Source organism: Camelus ferus, chromosome 3 (assembly GCF_009834535.1).
Source record: "Camelus ferus isolate YT-003-E chromosome 3, BCGSAC_Cfer_1.0, whole genome shotgun sequence".
Classification (NCBI taxonomy): Eukaryota; Metazoa; Chordata; class Mammalia; order Artiodactyla; family Camelidae; genus Camelus; species Camelus ferus.
The window spans coordinates 23,432,599-23,452,478 of record NC_045698.1 but is presented as its reverse complement, the minus strand read 5'-3'; the positions used below and the strand labels follow the sequence as shown (position 1 = coordinate 23,452,478).

General features: G+C 42.8%; 1 protein-coding gene across 3 annotated transcripts in view; it reads left to right on the top strand.

Annotated features, from left to right (window-relative positions):
* Positions 1–19,880, top strand: part of ADAMTS12 (ADAM metallopeptidase with thrombospondin type 1 motif 12) — a 287,460-nt gene that overhangs the window by 259,461 nt on the left and 8,119 nt on the right. For all 3 annotated transcript variants that reach the window (XM_032470755.1, XM_032470748.1, XM_032470757.1), the window contains 3 exons: positions 6,929–7,105; positions 12,439–12,582; positions 18,810–18,969. In XM_032470755.1, coding sequence (XP_032326646.1) covers positions 6,929–7,105; positions 12,439–12,582; positions 18,810–18,969 — 481 coding nt within the window. The remainder of the gene's footprint in view (positions 1–6,928; positions 7,106–12,438; positions 12,583–18,809; positions 18,970–19,880) is intronic.

The following is a 19,880-nucleotide window of genomic DNA, read 5'->3' as shown; positions in this document are numbered from 1 at the left end:
CAACCTGCCCATCACCTTGGATGGGGCTAAGCCAGCCCCTGGGGGGATGCAGGGAGACTGGTGTCCCCTCTAGATGTTCGCTCCCTCATCTAGTGGAGAGGTCATGTCCCCAGACAGGCAGGACCTTGAGGTGTCTCACTGGATGTCTGTCTCTGGTTCTTCTAGCCAGCTTACCTGGTGGACAGGCACTCGGAACATCGTTTATCTGTGTTAGGCCCCTTTTCCCAAAGAAAGGCTCTGATCTTTGGCAAGAGAGAAAAAGTAGTGCTATTCCCTGAAAAAATTACCTTGCGTTTCTTGGCTGCCTGCCAAATCCATTTTTCTGTTTTCATACCATTTTTCTTTCAAGAATGAATGCTGGTTCTTTTTTCTTTCTCTTCCAACTCATAACAAACTCAAGATCCAAGGACTAAACACTTGGCTACAAACTCTCTCCCACATCCAGAAGAATCTCAAAAAACATTTGTATCCCTGACCTTGCCAAATGTTGACCAAGTCCTAAAGTTCCACTTCCCCATCCTGGGGATTCATTCTTTCCTTGGAAATTCCATGACTCATAAAAAGGACAGATGTGTGAACTAGCTAACACTTTAAAAAAAAAAAATCGATGCCAGAGGAAAATTCCAGGAATTCCAGCTGGTGTAAAACCCTGAATGGGAGATACGGAAGCTCTTCTCTGGGGTCAGACCTCCCAAAGAAAGCCCTGCCCTGCCAGGACATCCCTTCCCCTCCCATCTCTGGGACTCCTCTCTATGGTGGCTGGGAAGCTTGCAGATAGATCTATTAACCCCTGTAGCACTCCTGGTGGTCGTGTAAAAGCTGTCTCTGATACATTACCAAATTCTGCCAGAACGTGGTCATCATCACATCTAAACTCGAATCCTCAAAGTGACTCCATTCCTATCGTAAGGAAAATATCTCCTCTCTCAGTTTAGCAGGTAAACCTCATATCAAAGACTATAACTCCTGAAAGTCAATTGCCCTGACTTTTGTTTTTTCCTATCACTAGGGACACTTCATATTTGATTTCTCTTTTTAACTAGGGGTGTTGATTTAAATGTATCTTAAATTTTGGTGATTAAATGGAACCCTTTTTTTTTCGACCACCACATTATTAACCAGTTCACATGGATGTCTGAGGCCCAAAGCATGCACTAGGGAAGATTTGAAGGTCTTCATTGTTTCACTGTTCTCTCGGGACTTTTAAACTGACGCAAAGGCAAACTCCAAATCCTAGAGTAGGAAAACAGACCCCCAGTTTTGCCTTTAAATATCCAGAGAGTTTAGATTCTGCCCACTTGATAGTTGACTTTTCACAAACACTTTCTCAGGGAAGAATTCTAATTTCATCTTGAATCTTTCTGCATTATCCCACCGATCTCTACTCCAGATCAGGAGACACCTTAACTCTTGTGGGACTAAGGGTGTGCTGCAGCCTCACCTGAACCCACAGGTCTATCACACCTGAGGCCCCCTGGGTTACTCACCAGCCTTCTCCACCCCGCCCCACTGTGGGCGCGGTCTGAATTGCAGCTGCGTCCTGGCTTCTGTCTCCAGCACCACTCGATGGAGCCCTGATACAGCTGCTGTGGACTTTTTCTCATATGTGCGACAGCACAATGGGCCTGTCCACTCAGTGCTCCACCTTTACAAATTCTAGAAGTGGCTTTTTTAAATGGTTGACTTCCTCTTCAGGCATTCATCCGTCTGAAACAGATTCAAGGTTATAGCCCTCAGCTTTGTCCCCGAGGCACACTTGAGAAATTGTAGTTTTACAGAATTGAATCCAGGAAGCAGCACTGGGCCTGGGATCAGACACATCTGGGTTGGCAGCCCCTCTCTGTCACCAACCACCGTAGGACACTGGTCCTTTCTTCCAGCCACTTGGGAGCTTTAGTTTTCTCACCTCTGAGAAATGAACTGCATCGTATTACCTCTACTAACCTCATAAAGTTGTACAGATCCAAAGAATGTGAACAGTGAAGACTGTTCAGATGAAGCCTTGGGAAACTTTGAGCTCTCGGTAAAGGTTCAGGCTAGTTCTTAGGCTTTTACTAACATCTGGCTTTTCCTGGGCTTGGGGCAGGAGGCCTGTGGAGAGGAGGCAGTGAAGTAAGTCCTGTCAATCCAGCAGGTCTCCACTCCTCATACTAAGCAGAGTACTCCGAGTGTCCATGAACTTTGGAGGACTTGACCTACCTTGGGCCCTGGCACTCACCAAATACCACTATGTGCACAACACCACACAAGAATTTTAGGTAAACAATTTTATTTTCCTTCAATAAAAGACCTTTATAATTCCTACCGAGGAAATGAAGGCTTAGAGGGTTTAAATCACTAGCAAGTGATCAGTTAGTACTAATACTCTCAGTTCTAAGAAATCATCAACTGGGGGATGGGTCATCAATTTAATTACAGCTTTTCAGAAAGAAAAAATACATGACACAATAAATATGTACATAAGTTGTAAGACACATGCCAATTTCAGAACATTAAAATTTGCATAGGAGCAAAATGATTCTTGTGCTGGAAGACATGCAGTAAGTGACAAGATGAGCTTGGAAAACTTTCCGTTGGGTTTGACACCAAAGCTGTGCATCCTCCACAGCCACCCCCCCCTTCCTGATTGAACATTTTACTTGTGCCTCCTGCAGTTTTGTAAACTGGTGATTTGACAGCCTCCTTATTTTTCTTAGAATGATAATAACTTTCCATAGTTAAGTCTGACAGCTCTTGGTGATCTCTGAAATGAATCAAAGATTTTCGCATTTTCTTGAAATGATCTGTCTTCCCACCTAGGCAATATTGCAATTTTATTTTAGCAGTAGCTGACTGTATTATCTGTAGCTTTGCTGGAAAATAAAAGTAAGTGGCCCCTTTTCTTATGGCCTTGAGTTTCATAATACTCAGTGCTACATTTTTTTTTTTTTAGATCTGAATTTTCACAAATGAATTAAATAGGGAAAGAGCCCCTGTCTTGCTAAATACAGTCCCCAACTTTCATACATAACATGTTCCCAGAAACATACATTGAAATCCAGTGTGCAAAAAGTCAAAACATAGAATTGCATGTTACAGGGGAGCTTCTGTGCTCAGAAAGCAAAAATTGACCAGCTGGAATGTGGGTAATACACTCAAAATCACTGCATTTGTTTTCTCTTGATATAATTTGTTGTACATCTAAATTGTAACCCTCTCTTGACAACCCTGAGTGTTTTAGATTAAGGAATCCATAAGAAGAGAAAAGAACAGCAATTAAATGGAAACCTTTAGGGCCACAGAAAGCATGACCTAAGACCACTCTAGTTGAGGACTGATGTCCAGACCATGAGGCCCTCCATCATTGCCCCTGCCTTCTCGCTTTGTCCAGCCCTACCCTCTGCTCTAGCACTCTGTTGGACATGTTCCCCAGCAATACTGGTCATTTCCTGGCACTGTGCCTGTATATGCCATCCTCTCCACTTTGAATGTCCCCCATGCTGTTTGCCAGCCCAGTGAACTTGCACTCATCTTACATGATTTCAGCTCAAGCATTGGCTCCTCTATTCAAACCTTCCCTGGCTTCTTCGGGTGAAATCAACCACCTCCTTTGTGCCCTCACTAGAACCTGAACAACTTATGACATATAATCTTTATGATTTCTACTCATTATGTGGCTTTTTTCCCAGCCAAATTGGGATACAGAAGCTGGAACATAGTTAAGTGCCCAATAACAGGAAGGAAGTGAAGAGGCGATTGGGTGGTGGGAACAGATGAACAGATAGGTGAATTTCAGTGATATTCGACATAGAATTTTGAGAATGAATTAATTTGATTTTAAGGGTCTTATGAATCTGTTTAGAATAAAGAAAGGAGAAGATAAGATTCATTTCTGCATCCTGCTTTAGTCCTTGGAGAATAAGAAAGTATTCCGAAATCAAAGTAGAATACAAATCCAATGATCCCATACACTTACACCACTCTAGAATGCTGGGAGAGTTCAATCTCCCAGTTTATCCTCCTTTTAATTCTGATGGAGAAATGGAGGTGTAGAGAGGTGTAGTGACTAATCCGCAGTCACATAGCCACTTGGTGTCAGGGTCATACCTGAATGTAATCTCTAACCTCCCAATCCCATGTTCATTAATTTCACTACATTCATCTGAACACTTGGTAGGGGTCCAACATGGAAAGTGTATCAGGATGACTGAATAAATCAAAAAACCAACACAAAGAAGAAATGGTTATAATTTCATTTTCTCTCTGCTAGTAGCTCCTGTAAGCTAAGAGTATTTCTCATTCTAACTCACTCTGGTTTGCTGATTACATCAGTTAAACTGGTGTAGTCAGTGGAAGATGGTCAGGTTTGGTCACAACTGGACATTAGCCAGTCTTTCTGTTCTCATTAGTCTGGTTCCTGTCCTCAGTCTGGTCCATGGACTCCAGGTTAGGAAAACATGAATACAAATGACCCTTCTTTAAGGCAATAAGAAAATGAATGTAATAATTGGCATTCAGTACACAAAGGCAAAACAGTTCTCCCAAGTGGAGTGATTTGATATCCCGCCACTTCCCTCTTGCTACCTGAATCAGAGGCCCTTCTGAAAATGGAGTAAAAAAGTCAGATTTAGTGAGTGTCTTCCCTTATTATTTACTTCAGCATATTAATAAACGTCATTTCCCATTGAATGTGAATACACTCCTTGACAAAAGGGTGATGCTAATTTGAAAATTTTAGGAACTAACAGATTGTAGCAACAAAGGAAAAATAAGAAAATAAAACTTCATTGTATGCTTCTATCTTGTAAAATCCTATTCCTAATAAAGAGCCCTCCTGTTTTAACCATGGGTTATTTCCTGCGAATCTGTCAGACAAATGGCTGCTTTGTGTGGAAATGATTAGCATGCTTCCTCATTTGTTCTATGGCAGATTTTAAATTGGCAGTTACTTTTTTCTCTGTGTACTTAATAGCGTAGCAGATAAATGAAGTTTTGAATTTGATTTTGGGGGACTGTCTAGCAAGTGTTGCTCATTTCTGAGAAGTTAAACACACTTGATTTATGGAAGCATTAGAGCATCAATCTGCTCCCTTGTCACCTGGGCCCATATCTTGTATGTTCCAGCCCAAGGTCTGAAGTCAGGTGACTATGCAGTGTGCCAGGTGGCAGAGGAAGAGGAATCAGTATGTTGGGATGTACCTCTACTGAAAGGGTTTGAGGAATTTTCTTTGACTATTCACAACCCTACAATTGTGACTATTCCACCGTAGCCAGAAAGAGAGTGTATTTAACCACATGGGGATGGAGGAAACAGATGAAAGCATACCTTACAGCAATGGGCACACTTCGATGGTGGTACATTTTCTCAGCCAAGACTGTAATGATAGATCATTGATGGAAGGATTGAGAGGGTGAAGAAAGATGCTCTTTATCCCCATGGCAACCACAGATCTCTTTAGCCCTCTGGGAGCCCCTGGTTGCCCTTTTCTCAGAATTCATATATTCATTCAAAAAGCCTGTTGGGAGCATCTGTGCTTTGCCTGGCACCATGCTAGATGCTTGGGACACAATGGTGACAGTCTATTGGAAAGGATAGACAGAATGAATAAAAATTGTTTCACATTTCAAGTTCCCATTATGGAAACAGAAGGAGATGAGATAAATAACAAGAATAGGTATCCTTTGGATAAAGTATTCAAGGAAGGCCTCATGGAGGAGGTGACATTTAATCTAAGCCTAACAGAATAGCAGTAGCAGGTAATGCAAAGGGTGGCGGCAAGAAGATTCAGGACATAAGGACCGCAGGACATATTGTCGATGCAGGTATAATGAGGGGAAGGGGCTTAGAAGCGCAGGGGTCAGCGTTCATGCCACCTACCTTGGGTCCCCACTTGAGTGTGGGCAGTGACAAGATAGGCCAGGACAGGACTGGCCATGAGAAACTAGGATACAGAGGCCAGACGAGCTAAAGGGACACTGATGGCACTAGCATTCTACGCAGACTGCAGACCAAGTCTTGGAAGCTATAGTTATGCTCAAATAAAGTCTTTCTAGGTGGGGGGGTGGAGGAGGTTCCAAAATCCAAGAGGTCAGAGAGTTAACAAAAGTACTCCAGAACAGACCACATCAGCTCTTGTTTTAGGTGACCTGTGTGCATCTGTGTTTATCATGATCTTAAAGAAATCAACAGCCTGCATGTGAGCCTGCCCTTTACTGAGAGCAGAATGCAGGGGCTGCTGCACAAGCGGGGGGCACGTGGGACGAGGGGCGGGAGGAAGCCCTCTGTAAAGGCTTGCAGTGCATGGGTGCTGAGAAAACCCTCAGTGATGGAGGCAGGCGAAGGCGGCTGTAGGAAGAAGGCCGGTGGGCGATGGTGCTATGGGGAGAACCATGTGGGTGAGGACAAGAACAGGGTTTGTCTGCTCCCAGAATCAAACCATTGAGCAGTTATTTAGTTTATTTTCCTAATAGAGGCCCTTCCCTTGTAAAAGGATTACCTATCTTGAGTTCAGAGTCAGGGAGAAAACAGGTTTTCTGTAGGATTCTGAGGGAGAATTGGATGTGGCTGAGCAGAGAGCTCCCCCATGGGCAGTTCTGTTTGCTGCAAATAAGTACAGGCACCGGAGGGAATGGTGGCCCACCAAGCCAGACCCTATGCCAGCATCACCCCAACCCTCCCTCCCCCACCCCCCACCCCAGCGTCTGTAATCTTCACGACACCCCTGCAGGCATGGTTTTTATCCCAGGTTACAGGTGTGACAGCTGAGGCTCAGACCATTTCTGCAACTTGCTCAAGGGCTCATCATCTTGGGGAGCTGCTTGAGTGACCCTCTCTTCATGACTAGAAGCCTGGAACTTCGTGATGCTTTGTGAAACCCCTGGGAATCAGGGCATCGATGGCCTGATGCCAAGGACTCAGGTGTCCCCTTTTCCCTCGTTCTCCTTACAGTGCTCCAGAAACTGCAGCGGGGGCTTCCAGATCCGGGAGATTCAGTGTGTGGACAGCCGGGACCACCGGAGCCTGAGGCCCTTTCACTGCCAGTTCCTGGCTGGCATTCCTCCTCCACTGAGCATGAGCTGTAATCCGGAGCCCTGCGGGGAGTGGCAGGTGGAGCCCTGGAGCCAGGTAGGGCCCCTAGTACACCATCCCCACAACCAGGCCAACCTACATCCCTGTGTCCGTGCGAGTATGGAAGTCAGGGAGGACCCCTCGTGCGTTCTGCCAGGGACTGGCCTCCGTTCAATGACCTGACGCTCTGTTGGGGGTGCTGAACATGTCCAGCAACTTGAAGGCTGTGTCATGTGGTTTAAACTGTGATTGTTCAATGTTTTAACACAGCCTAGTCTCCCAATAAATATACTGGGGAATTGGGATCCCTGCTGGAGAAATGTACATGGACCACCATGATGAGAGCCATTTAGGACTGAGGCTCACAGGCCTCTCCGGGGCTTCTGCAGTCAGGCTGGGGGTAATGGTCAGCTCATTTCCACACAAGGTATAATTTCATAGCTCCACTTCTCAGTTAAATGCCCAGATCCTTGTTTGCACAAATAAAAAGAGGAGTCTGTGTGTGTGTGTGTGTGTGTGTGTGTGTCCTGTTTTGTGAAGGCCAAGGCTCTGCTGGGTCTTTGTCCTACTTTACTACATGAAAACAAGTTACTGTTCTTTGAAGTATAATGGTTTCATTTGCCAATAGGTGAGTGTCTCAATGGTGAAAAAAAAGTACCCCCAATTATATCCATGCATGGTAGAAAGAAGAGCATAAAAAAGAACCCAGCATATTTTGAGTGTGTCTGTGCACTGGACATTTTACCTACAATACTTGTTTTAACTTTTGCAACAGCCTAGATGGTAGGCCTTGTTAATTCCATTTTATAGGGGAAGAGATGGAGACTCAGAGGTTAAAAAACTTACATGAGGTCACACAGTGAGAGAATAAATGGTGGAGTATCAATTCAAGCATAATGCCGACTCCAATGCCTGGCCTTCTGCTACTGTAGACTTTAGTCCAGTAGACGTGGAGCAAAGAGTGAGCTGAGGGGAAAGAGTCGGTCAATAACTCTTTGGGGAGAACTTACCATGTGTCAGGGAAGGGAAGGTATGTAGAGTCTGTGTCCAACTCTGGAAGACTCAGGCCCCGCAGCTACTTACTGTCTACTGGGTCAGGCAGCCATGCCGATTCCTGACGCGCTGGGCCAATACCTGGTGTTTCCTGGGGCAACCACTGCCCCCTCTTTCTTCTCCTTCCCCTGTCCGGCTCTGGAGGACATAAAGTGCCTGCTACTCCCATGCTCTAGACAGAGGCCTCCGAGGCCTGCAAGCTCTCCATGTTTGCTGAGCCTCGTGGTGGCTTCCAGAAGGCCGGAATCTGCAGAGGCGCTTAGATCGCCTTGTCAGAGAAACGGCATTAGCAAGGAGCCCAAGATGAGCAATGATATCCACGCTCTGGTTATGAGAAGGATGTATTCTTTATGCTTCCTCAGCAGCCTCTGGGAGCCCCAGACATGAGCCTGTTCCCTGAAGGCCTCCCACCACCCTCCTTTCTCCACTGCACTATTCTGAGCAAACCACAAAGTTAGAAGACTTCCCTCTGAGGGAGCAGTAAAGATGGAAAATGCCAAAGTCAGTTGAACATTCCCCTGGAAATGAAAATGTTGAGGGGCCATTTTGGGGGCTGAGCACCTTTAGGCGCTTTCCCAGAGCCATCATGATGCTGCTCTGTCTACAGAGACTAATGGATGCCCTCATAGGAATGCTCTGGGCCCCTCAGTGAATGTCTGCCAGCCCAGACTACTTGCATGGAAGATGCATTTTCAGCTGTGGGAGTGTCTCCACTAGTGTGCAAACTTCAGCAAACTCTGGCATGCTCTAGCATCACCTGGAGGGTTTGTCAACATACAGCTGTTTGGACCACACCCCCACAGTGTCCAATTCAGAGGTCTGGGGAAGGGCCCCAAAATTTTGCATTTCTAGCAGACATCAGGAAGATACTGAAGTTGCTGATCTGGGGACCACACTTTGAGAACCACTGGCTTATACCATCTTTACCCTCCTTTCCTGGAGGTTACTCAGCCAGGGGGCCCTGGATCGATATACACACATGTAGTTATGCCACAGTCTTCCAAATGTGGGGTTCCTCCCCTTCTCTCCTCGTACAGGGTTTAAAAACAGTGAATAAGTGGGAAAAAATCCGGGTTGGCTCTCAAAGTTGGAATACTGTGAAAGCAATAGATTGGTTCTTTTATTGAGCAGAAATTGTTAATTTCATGTAATTTCCCTGTTTTCCGTGGTTACCACCACACACACAGTGCTGGATGGGATAGGCCTGATGTTGGCAATCATAGTAATTGTTTTATTGTTACCATATCATAATTAAGATTTTTCAGAGTACTTTTCAACGTACTCAAAAGTATTTTTCAAAAATTTTTAGTGAGTTATTTAATTTCCTTCTAGAAACCTCAGTAAAATGAGACAATATATATTAAAAAATCATTCTAGTGAGCCAAAACCTGACACATTTTAGAATTGTATTTCTTCAGAAATCCAACTTGTCATCTCGAATTCATTTTGTGAGCATTACAGCAGTGCATCAGACCCTTAGAAAACCTATCAATTTCACTATTCTGAATAGGGACAAATTTAATTCTAAAACTTTATGTAGTGGGGAAGGAAGGTTGAATCCCATTTTTCACAGGAGATGAACAAAATTGTATTGCAAATCCTTCAAGGCTGCCAGAGCTAGTCAGAATAAAAACATCTACGTTTTACATCTGGTTTCTAGACACTCGTGCCAGAAGGCAAAAGGCAGATAACGAAATGTCCCTTCTAGAATGACAACTCATTTAGGTTTTTAACCAAAATTCCTCATGTTTGACATACTGAACTATTTAGCATTGTCTGATTTTTTCCCCTTTTCTTATCCTCAGAATTTCCTTTATCAGTCTCCCGTTAATTCCTATTTCACCACTGTTTTTTTATCTCCTGTTGGTTTACATATATATATATATATATACACACACATACACACATACATACATATATATATATATATGATTATTTTAAATTAATGATCTGTTAACTTCAAATTCATTCTAATAACCCTGAATTTTATATCCCCCCCCCATGTTTAATGTTTTTGACATCATATTTGCTGTCTTTTGTGTGTGTGTATCCTGTAATCACTTATTGTGGATATAGAGGATTTTACTATTTTTGTCTTTTAACCTTCCTACTAGCTTAAAAGTGGTTGATCTACTGTCTTCACTGGATGTTTGCCTTTAACAATGAGATTTTTTTCTTTTGTAAATTTTATATTTCTAGTTATGGTCTTTTATTTTCTACTTAGAGAATTCCCTTTAACATTTCTTGTAAAGCTGGTTTAGTGTTGTGCTTGTCTGTGCAATTCTTTCTCTCTCCCGCAGATCTGAATGGAAGCCTTGCCAGGTGGCGTATTCTTGGTTGTAGGCCTTTCCTTTCATCACCTTGAATGTATCCTCTCACTCTGCTCTGGCCTGCAGAGTTTCTGCTGAACAGTCAGCTGGTAGCCTTATGGAGTTTCCTTGTGTATAACTAGTTGTATTTCCCTCACTGATGTTAAGACGCTCTTTTTCTTTAATTTTTGTCATTTTAATTACAGTGTGTCTTAGTGTGGACCTCTTTAGGTTCATCTTGTCTGGGACTGTCTGTGCTTCCAGGAATAAATGTTTGTTTCCTTTCCCAGGTTAGAGCAGTTTTCAACCATTATTTCTTTAAATAGATTCTCTGCCGTCTTCTCTCTGTCTCTTCTCCTTCTGGGATCCCTATAATGCAAGTTTTGGTATGCTTGATATTGTCTCAGAGTTCTCTTTAACTATCCTCATTTCTTAAAATTCTTTTTTCTTTTCAGCTTGGGTGATTTCCGCTACTCTTCCACTCACTGTTATATTCCTCAGTATCACCTAATCTACTGTTGATTCTTTCTAGGCGATCCTTTATTTCAGTTATATATTCTTCACCTGTTTGGTTCTCCTTTATATTTTCTAACTCTTTGTTGAAATTCTCTCCTGAGCTTGTTGAGCATTTTTATGATCTTGACCTTGAACTCTCTAGCAGGTAGATCTTTGTCTTGTTCCTTCATTTGGAACATACTCCTCTGTCTCCTAATTTTGCCTAATTCCTTGTGTTTATTTTCATGGATTAGGAAGTTGGTTACATTTCCCAATCTTGCCGAAGTGGCCTTATGCAGGAGATGTCCAGTGGGGCAGCAGCATGCTCCCCCGTGGTCACTGGAGCTATACGCTCTAGGGGTGCCCCCTATGTGGGCTGCATAGCCTTTCTATTGTGATGGGACCGACTACTGTGGGAGCTCTGGTAGGTGGGGCTCTTCCTGGTCTGGTTGACTCCCAGGCCCCGCCCCATGTGGTGGCTGCTGGCATGCTGATGGGCAGGGCCAGCTCACAGCATGGCTGGCTGCATGGCCTGGAGATCCCAGAGCTGTTGTTGGCCCACTGGCGGGCAGGACCAGGTCCCAGTGTTGCTGGCTGTGTGCCCTGAGGGGTCCAGGTCTGGTGCTTGCCTGCTGGTGGGAGGGCTGAGTCCTGGGGCTTATTTCACTGCTGTTGTTTGAAATGACTGAGTGGTCATTGAAAGGACCCTGGCACAGGTGGTATAGATTCCAGCATAGACACTAATATTCTCAGTAACAAGGCACATGACAAAAATAGTAGTAAAAAAATGTAAAGAAAATTCTGTTGAGTTTTTCTGTCTTTTCTTGAGTTCTTTATTAAAAAATTGATAATAGCTGTTTTGACTATCTGAAGTCTTTATTTTCACATACTTTGGAGAAAAACATCTAAATACACACGGTTTTGAAGACACTAGGAACACATGTTATGGTGAACAGATGCATCTGCCTAGATTTGGAGTTAAGGTATCTGGGCCTGCTTGTTGCTGCCAGCTTTGTAATGTACTGGGATAAGCCAGGTCTCATCCCAGATAACCCTGAGCCAGTGAGCACCAAACGGATTTTTTTATCCCTCCTTGAAATAATTTATTCAGCTATCATGGGAATCTCTACTCTAAGAAGAAATTATGTTTTATACTATATACATCTGTCTCTTTAGAACTTAACAATGCATCATAATAAAAATAATTGCTTGTTCAAGATTTACCTGAAACATTCATTTTCTTTCTTAAAAAAAAAACAACTCTTTAAATAATTAGCAGGGAAGGGGATAGAATACAGGGAATGGAACTAGGGATAAACTGTCAAGTATGTTTTTAAATAAAGTAGACATTTATTCAGCATCTACTGAATACCCACATCTGCCAGGTCAGTGTCAGGTGCTGAAGATACCAAGAAAAAAGACATGCCCCCTACCCATAGGGAGATCATATCTGGGGAAAAAAAAATTTTTCCCTTATCTTTGAAAATGATACCATGTGATTTTTAACCTGACCTTGTCCCTGTTGTGGACCAGTGTTCCAGGTCCTGTGGAGGCGGGGTTCAGGAGAGAGGAGTGACCTGTCCAGGAGGCCTCTGTGACTGGACGAAGAGGCCCATGTCCACTGCGCCCTGCAACAGGCACCCTTGCTGTCACTGGGCTACTGGGAACTGGGACCTGGTAAGAGTCAGTTACAGTCTCTTTAATTTATTTTAGTCTTTTTAAAAAATAGCATTTGTTTTCATTTGATTTTAAAAGTCATATTTAATCCCTGTAAAGGTTTAATGTATCCATTGATTTGAAGTGTGTTTCTATATATTTCAATTTTATATTTTACTCTTCTGCCCTCTAATACCTCTAAGTGTGCTAAAAATTGACCCATAGCTGACCTGGTGGTCAGTGTTAACAGTCCTGATTTTGGAAGAGAAAAAGATCAAATCCTTCCAAAAGAGAAAAGATCAAAAACCAAAAACTATCCCAGAGGCTCAAAGTCTAAGGAAAGGTGATTTTAAGCCTTAATATCTTGAATCCTTTGGCTTTTTCTAGAACAAATGGGAGTAGCCTATGCCCTGAAACTTGAGGCTTAGCATGATTTAGTGAGTTTCAGGTCTCTTGTCAACCTGCAGGTCAGTTTGCTGGATGGCCAACACATCTGATGGAAAGACAGACAAAATAATTCAACAGTAAATGAGGGAAATATTAATAATTTTTACAAAGTGTATTTATTGTAGAAATAAGGCCATCAGTGACACTGAAACTAAAGAAATTCTCCCATAGGGAGGTTCTGCCATCACTCTGACTTGTTTTATCCTAGGTTCTCTAGAAAATAAAGACTTGAGGCAAAACCTAATATTTTATTAGGAAATACAATGCCAGGGAATTAGGAGTGATTGAAGAGAGGAAGGAGGCAGGGAAGGGGGGAATCAAGTACGAGGTGGTGCATTACCAGGCTGACCACTTTTCTTGACTCACCACTGCTGGGTATCAAGAGAAAGTGATTACTCTGGAAAGAAGGTCTTTTAAAAGCTCTCTGAACTACTTCCTCTTAGAGCAGTTTGTCCAAAGACAGGAAGATAGGTGATTGTCTACTGGCTCCTGTCTCCCAGGATTGGGTAAAAAGTCTCCCCTTAGAAGGCTAGCATCCCCCATCATCCTGGGTTATTCATGTGTGGGCAGGTCCCACTGTGTCTTGCATCTTATTGGCAACAAGAAAACCCAGAGGCTGGAGGTGAAGGACACATAACATGGGCATGAGGTGCAGGCCAGTAGGTTGTGCTTCTGTGAAGTTGGTTACCACCTCAGCTGGGCCCATCAAAGGCCAACAGCTGGGAGACAGGGCAGTCAAGAGGATCTGATACACTATCCCCTCAACTGTTAATATCTTTTAAAGTAATTTGCTTTTGTGTATTTTGATGATGAAAATTATAATACAGGCCAATGCAGTATTTTGTCAAACTTCATGTCCCCAGATATTTTTAGGTTGCTCTGTTCTTGGTAATTTTCACTGCTATTGCTGTGCAGTTGTACCTGCATGGCCATGATCAATTTGAAGGCTGGCATATACTCTTGAAAAAGGCTCTTGCTGGTGCATCTGACTCAAGGTTGTGTTGGTCTCTGAACACTACCCTACTCAAATCCAGGAAGAACAAGATGACTTGTTATTGTTATTGCTAAAGGAACACTGTGCATTAATTAATTAGCATAAAAATACGTATTTTACTATTTTATAGCTTAAAAAAATGCCTAGTAGACAATGAAGAATGACATCAACCATTCTCTTAGACAGACAGGACCCATAGTATTTTCTATGAATGCCCTATTTTCATTGGCATCTAATGCCGATTCATGATAAGTTGCTGAAAGAGATTGTGGTGTTCAGGCAGGCTTCTGGTTATGCATCTTACTAAGCTGTGAATACCCTACCCCATGCTTCATGGGAACAACAGAAAATGTCATCCAGTTGTATTACTTTTCATATGAAGATTAGTTAATTTCCATTTAGGCACCTTATAATATCTCCCTTGGAAATTTACTTTATTTTCTATTTATTGGTAGTTCAGTTATTCTGAAACCAGTTTTCCTCCTCCGTCTTTGATTTCACAACCTGAAAAGATTGTGCTCAACAAATAAAGATGTGTTTCTGGAGTAGGCACTTCATAAATACCCTGGGGCCCTGTGTAACAATTATAAGCATCACTAATCAAATCAAGTGTGACCATCAGAAAAGAAAATCTGATCCAATGTGAACTGTCATGGAAATGCTATTAATGTGAGCCCACTCAGGGACACAAAATTCCATAGATTAAAAACCATAGATGAACATTTTTAAGTCTTACCATCAATTCCCTGAGACTTTTATCATTTGTTGTACCTTATCATTCATTGTAAAGGAAAGTTGGTAATGCAGTTTTCTTTCTGGCAGGAATGATGATGATATCCCAGTAAACATGACAGTAGTAATGATGTGTGAAGCATATTGAGCTCTTAGGGTGCACACTGAGAAGAAGAAATTGTCCAAAAAACACCATCATTTTTCTTAAAGAATGCAGGCTGCTCCTCCTTTTGACATTTAGGTATCACTAAGGTTGTAAATTGTGAAGTTTTGTGTGCTACTTCAGCCAAATTTCCAGTGTATTTCTTCAGGTATAGTCATCTGTGTGAAGTTAGAACAGGAAGTGTTAAAATCAGTGAGAAACTTAAAATACATAAACTGACCCAGAAATTCTACCTTTAATCATTTAACTTACAGATACTGCATCAGATGTAACCCTAGATGACTCTAAAGAATGTTAATGGCCACGCTGTTTGTATAGCAATTCCTGAAAATAATCGAAACATCTATTGATGGAAGAACTGGTTACTTTATTAATATATTATAGTACAGACCTTTTAAGAATGAGGTAGATCCATATTTCTGAGATGTAAAAATTTCCAACAGAAGTTCAAAATTTCCTTAGAGGGAGGTAGAAGTAGCTGCCTCTTGGAGGTGGACATGAGTTAAAGTTTCCTTGGAAGAGCTATGTATTAAGAATCCATCCATTGTGCATATCAAAGAATAGGGGACAGTGGAGGTGGCTAACACCTGCCAAGCCAGCCTTTGGAATTGCCCTTGACCTAGTTTTAAGTGAAAAGGACAAGTTATAGAATTCAAGTAAGACATATGGATGGACTGAACATACGCATTTGCCTCTGTTCCCAAAACTTCATTAAATAGGCAGGAGATTAAAAAAAAAAATAACTGAAAGTGGAACAAACCCACAAAGAAAAGGATTAGAGACAAGAGCAAAGAGAGGAGGGTGGTCAATAAAATTTTGGCAGCTGGAAGCATCTTAACCAAACTTACAATCGACTTAGCATGCCAAAGAAAGCTAAAAACTGTCCACAGCAGAGATTTCCAGGCACCTCTGAAGGCAGAGGTGAGGGTGAAGGAAAATGGGAGTTGGGTGAAAGTTTGTAAGAGAAGCAGTTGGATCTTTAGAACCTTTCCTGCATCCTGACCATAGCCTGGAGGTCTTCTCTTTGGAGAAGTAAACCAAGAGAGACCTTGGAATCAGGCACAGTTGGTGGAGGTGAAAGGGCTCATCTCACCGGGGATTAAGTGATGAAAATACACACAATTAAGTAGTGTCACGTCCCCAGCCCCAGCCCCAACCGAGGTCTATAAAAGCAGAGGACCAGCTTAGCCTCAAGAGGAAAAAACTGCATATAAAACAAACATGAAACTCCTTTTCCTGATCACCTTATGTAAAGCCATGTCTCAATAACTGCCACCCATGGAACTTACAACCAGCTCATCAGTGCCTCATCTGAAATCTAAATAGATAGCCTAGGATTTCTGGTGAGGTGAGGAAACTGTTTTGGGGGTTCAGTTCTGCACAAAGAATTTTTTTTAATTTTTATTGTATACAAAGAAGTGAAACTGGACATTAAGAAAGGTACCTTCTCATGAGGATCACACATAAAAATGCACGTGAAGACCTGTTGAGAGATCTGTGTTTACGCACATGAAATCTATATGCATGATCAGTATGTGCACAAGCCTAAATTCACTCAAGTACAGAGCAGTGCAAAGACTTAGATTTTGCCTCTGCTCCCCCTTCGGTATGAACTTGGGTCTCAATTTCCTCAGTTGTAAGACTTAAGTGCCAGATTTTTTCTTTTAATTCTAATTTCCTGTATTTCTAAACCCATGTGCAAAACCAATTATAAAATAAATCAATAAATTAAAAAAAAAAGGTACCTTCTCTCTAAAATTCCAAACTCACAGCATTACCACAATTAACAAAACCCAAATCAGCAACTATGCTTCCTGCTTAATCCTCCAGTTACATACAATTCCTGCAACTTCTTAGTCACAAGTTAGTTTAATTAGCTCATAAGTGCACAGGCAGTGATCTCTCTGCTTATTTTTGCGCTTGGCTTGGAATTTGCTCTTCCATCTCAGTCTGCCCTGCCCAAGGAGGTCTGCGGGACTTCGGCACCCAGGACCAGCCCAGGCTTCTTCCATCAGACCCTTAGAAGCAGAAAACAGGGAACGAAGTCATGTATTCTTTAACTAAAAACCTTATTTTACAAAGGAAGAGAGAGAGAGGTGGAGTGAGACCCAGGGCAATATGCAGTCAGTGAAAAAGCCCAAGTCCCCCTGAGCGCTGGCCCGGTGCCCTTTACCCCATTCTGGCTTGATTCATTTGCCTTGTTCTTCTCTCTGTCCCCCGTCATGCTTTGATTGACTCAGGATCAGTTGCGTAGTTTTTACCTTTTTCTTGTCCATCTCCAAGGAGAATTCGATGCGCATTCACTAAAATTACCTTTAGGTTTAATCAGAGTAATCTCTGACTTTATAAAATAAACACGAAGTTCCATGCTGATCACCTTGCTCTAGGCTTTATAAAGAGTTGAGTAAAATAAGCGATGGATTTTAAGAAAAAGTTGATGTTTTCCTCCTGTTCCATACTGGAGTTCCATAGCAGTATGCTGAGTTGCAGTGGTGTCCGAGTGTGGGTATTATTTTTAGTCTAATAATCTTGGTGACCAATAATATTTCCAGTGAAATATTTTGGGCCTAGTGATTCTTCCAGAATTTGCCATGCAGAAGTCTTTTTCAGCCCATCAATCAGTCAATGAGTATTTACTGAAAGCTCAGGCTGTGTTTAGCACACTTAGATCTAATTGCCATGCAGGATGAAGAAAGAGGAATTGATTTCTGCCTTATATAATCGAAATTGGATTGTGATTATATAAGATGAGGTTAATAGTAGTAGAACATGAAATAGAATGTAAATTACAAGAGTGTATGCGGTTCACAATAGCCAGAAGGTGGAAGCAACCCAAGTGTCTATCACTGGGTGAAAGGATAAAGAAAATGCAATATCTACATACATGGAATATTATTCCACCTTTAAGAAGAAATTCTGGCACATGCTCTAACGTGGAGGAAACTTGAAGACATTAAGCTAATTGAAATAAGCAAGTCACAAAAGGACAAGTATTGTAAGATTTCACTTATATGAGGTAGCTCCAATAATCAAATTCATAGAGACAAAAAAATAGAATGGTGGTTGCCAGGGGCTGGGGCAGTGTGAGTTGGGAGTAGAGATGAGGTGTTCTTATTTCATGGGTGTAAAATTTCAATTTGGGAAGATAAAAAAGTCCTAGGGATGGATGGTGGTAATGATTAAAGAACAGAATGAATGTATTTAAGGCACTGAACTGTAAGCTGAAAAATGATTAAAATAGTAAATCTTATGTTTTATACATTTTACTGCACTAGAAATAATTTTTTTTTTAAAGAACGTGTGTATGGTAAATTCAGACACATTCAGAATCATCTTACATAAGCTGCTTTCACAGGCCAGAGAATCTCCCTTCTGTTTCCAAGCAGCCACATCATGACATGACTTGAGTCTTGTCTGTTAGCTGGCTGGAGACCGCACGTGGTGCCCTAGGTCCATCCAGACTCTCTCCATGCCGTCTTGGTTTTCCTCTCCTACTTCCCTTTTTATCCTCTCTCAGCTTTCTTTGTAGCCCTGTCCTGTCTCCCCACATCTGAGTCCCAGCCTCAAATCAAAACTAGTTCAGAAAAACTGGACTGCTGAGGCATTAGAGCCCAGGTATGATGGGTTTGTTTTTTTTCCATTTTGCTTGCGAGTCAACCTCAGTCCACATTCTACAGAGAACTGAATAGTAAATTAAGCCAGATTCAGTTCACACGATCTATGGTATAAACCCTTCCTAAATTCACATCTCCAAATTATGAGTGCCTTTATTCTATGACTCCTTCAAAAAGAGTTTGGCTAATTGAAACTTTCCCCTTCTTGACCGCAGTGGGGTTAGCGGGGTTCTGCTGGCGCTCCCCTGGTGATCCTGGGGAAGGATCCTGACCCTCTCCCCGCACCCCTCTCTTCCAGTGCACTGCTTCCTGCGGAGGTGGCTTTCAGAAGAGGACTGTCCAGTGTGTTTCCTCAGAGAACAATAAAACTGAAGACCAAATCCGATGCCTGTGTGATCACGAACCCAGACCACCAGAATTCAAAAAATGCAACCAGCAGGCTTGCCAGAAGAATGCTGGTAGGTGAATGGCTTTGCTCAATGGGGACAGAGCTTTTTGTAAATAAGGTATTGTCCTGCATGGCTGGGTTTGTGGGTAGTTTTTTGTCCCCTTTCCTGAGCGGAGCATCTTAATGCTGAAGAGGCCAGCCAGCTCCCCTGGGAGCCGTCTGTCTGATTTGGTGAAGTTTGACGCTAATTCCTTAAGGAAGTAGCACATCAGTGCTCTTCTCAAAGCACGTTCATGCTGACCTCATCCCGCATAGATGAGAAACAGAATCACTTCTATTTATTCAAAGATTCCTGAGAAAAAATCCAGCCTTTCTCAGGAACTCAGTCAACTGAATGGCCCTTTCTGTCAGCCAAGCAGCACTGTCTGAGGTCAGGTTCCCCGGAAATGGATTCTGGAGTGCAAATTTGTGTGCAAGGGACTCATTAAGTAAGGGGTCCCCTGGAGGACCACTGAGGGCGTGGGGAAAGTGAAACAGAGAAGCGGCCAGGCTGCCATTTCAGGCACAGTCCCAGCTTCAGCCGGGCCCCCAGGGAAGCTCCAGGGTGAAAGGTAAAATTCAGGGTTGTCTGCTTCTGAGGCCAGTGAGGTGGATGTTCCTACACCCGCGCTCGTCAGCCATCAGCCCACGGCTACTGCCAGGGAGAGTGAATTTGCAGCTATTTAAGGCCCTCCACCAGTGGTGGCCTTCTTCCAGAGGTCCTTGAGGGTGAGTGGCAGTGAAACCAGTGGTCTGTTAATTGGCTGCTCACCGGCCTCCAAGCACTGAGGGCTGGCATTCCACAGAGGCTGCTGTTAGAGCGCACATGCCAGGGCTTTCCCTAGGGGTGGTTTATTTACAAATCCTGTATTTACTCGACAGATGTTGGAGGGGGCACTTACAATGTGTTAAACATAATGTCAGACAGGGAAGAAAACCGCC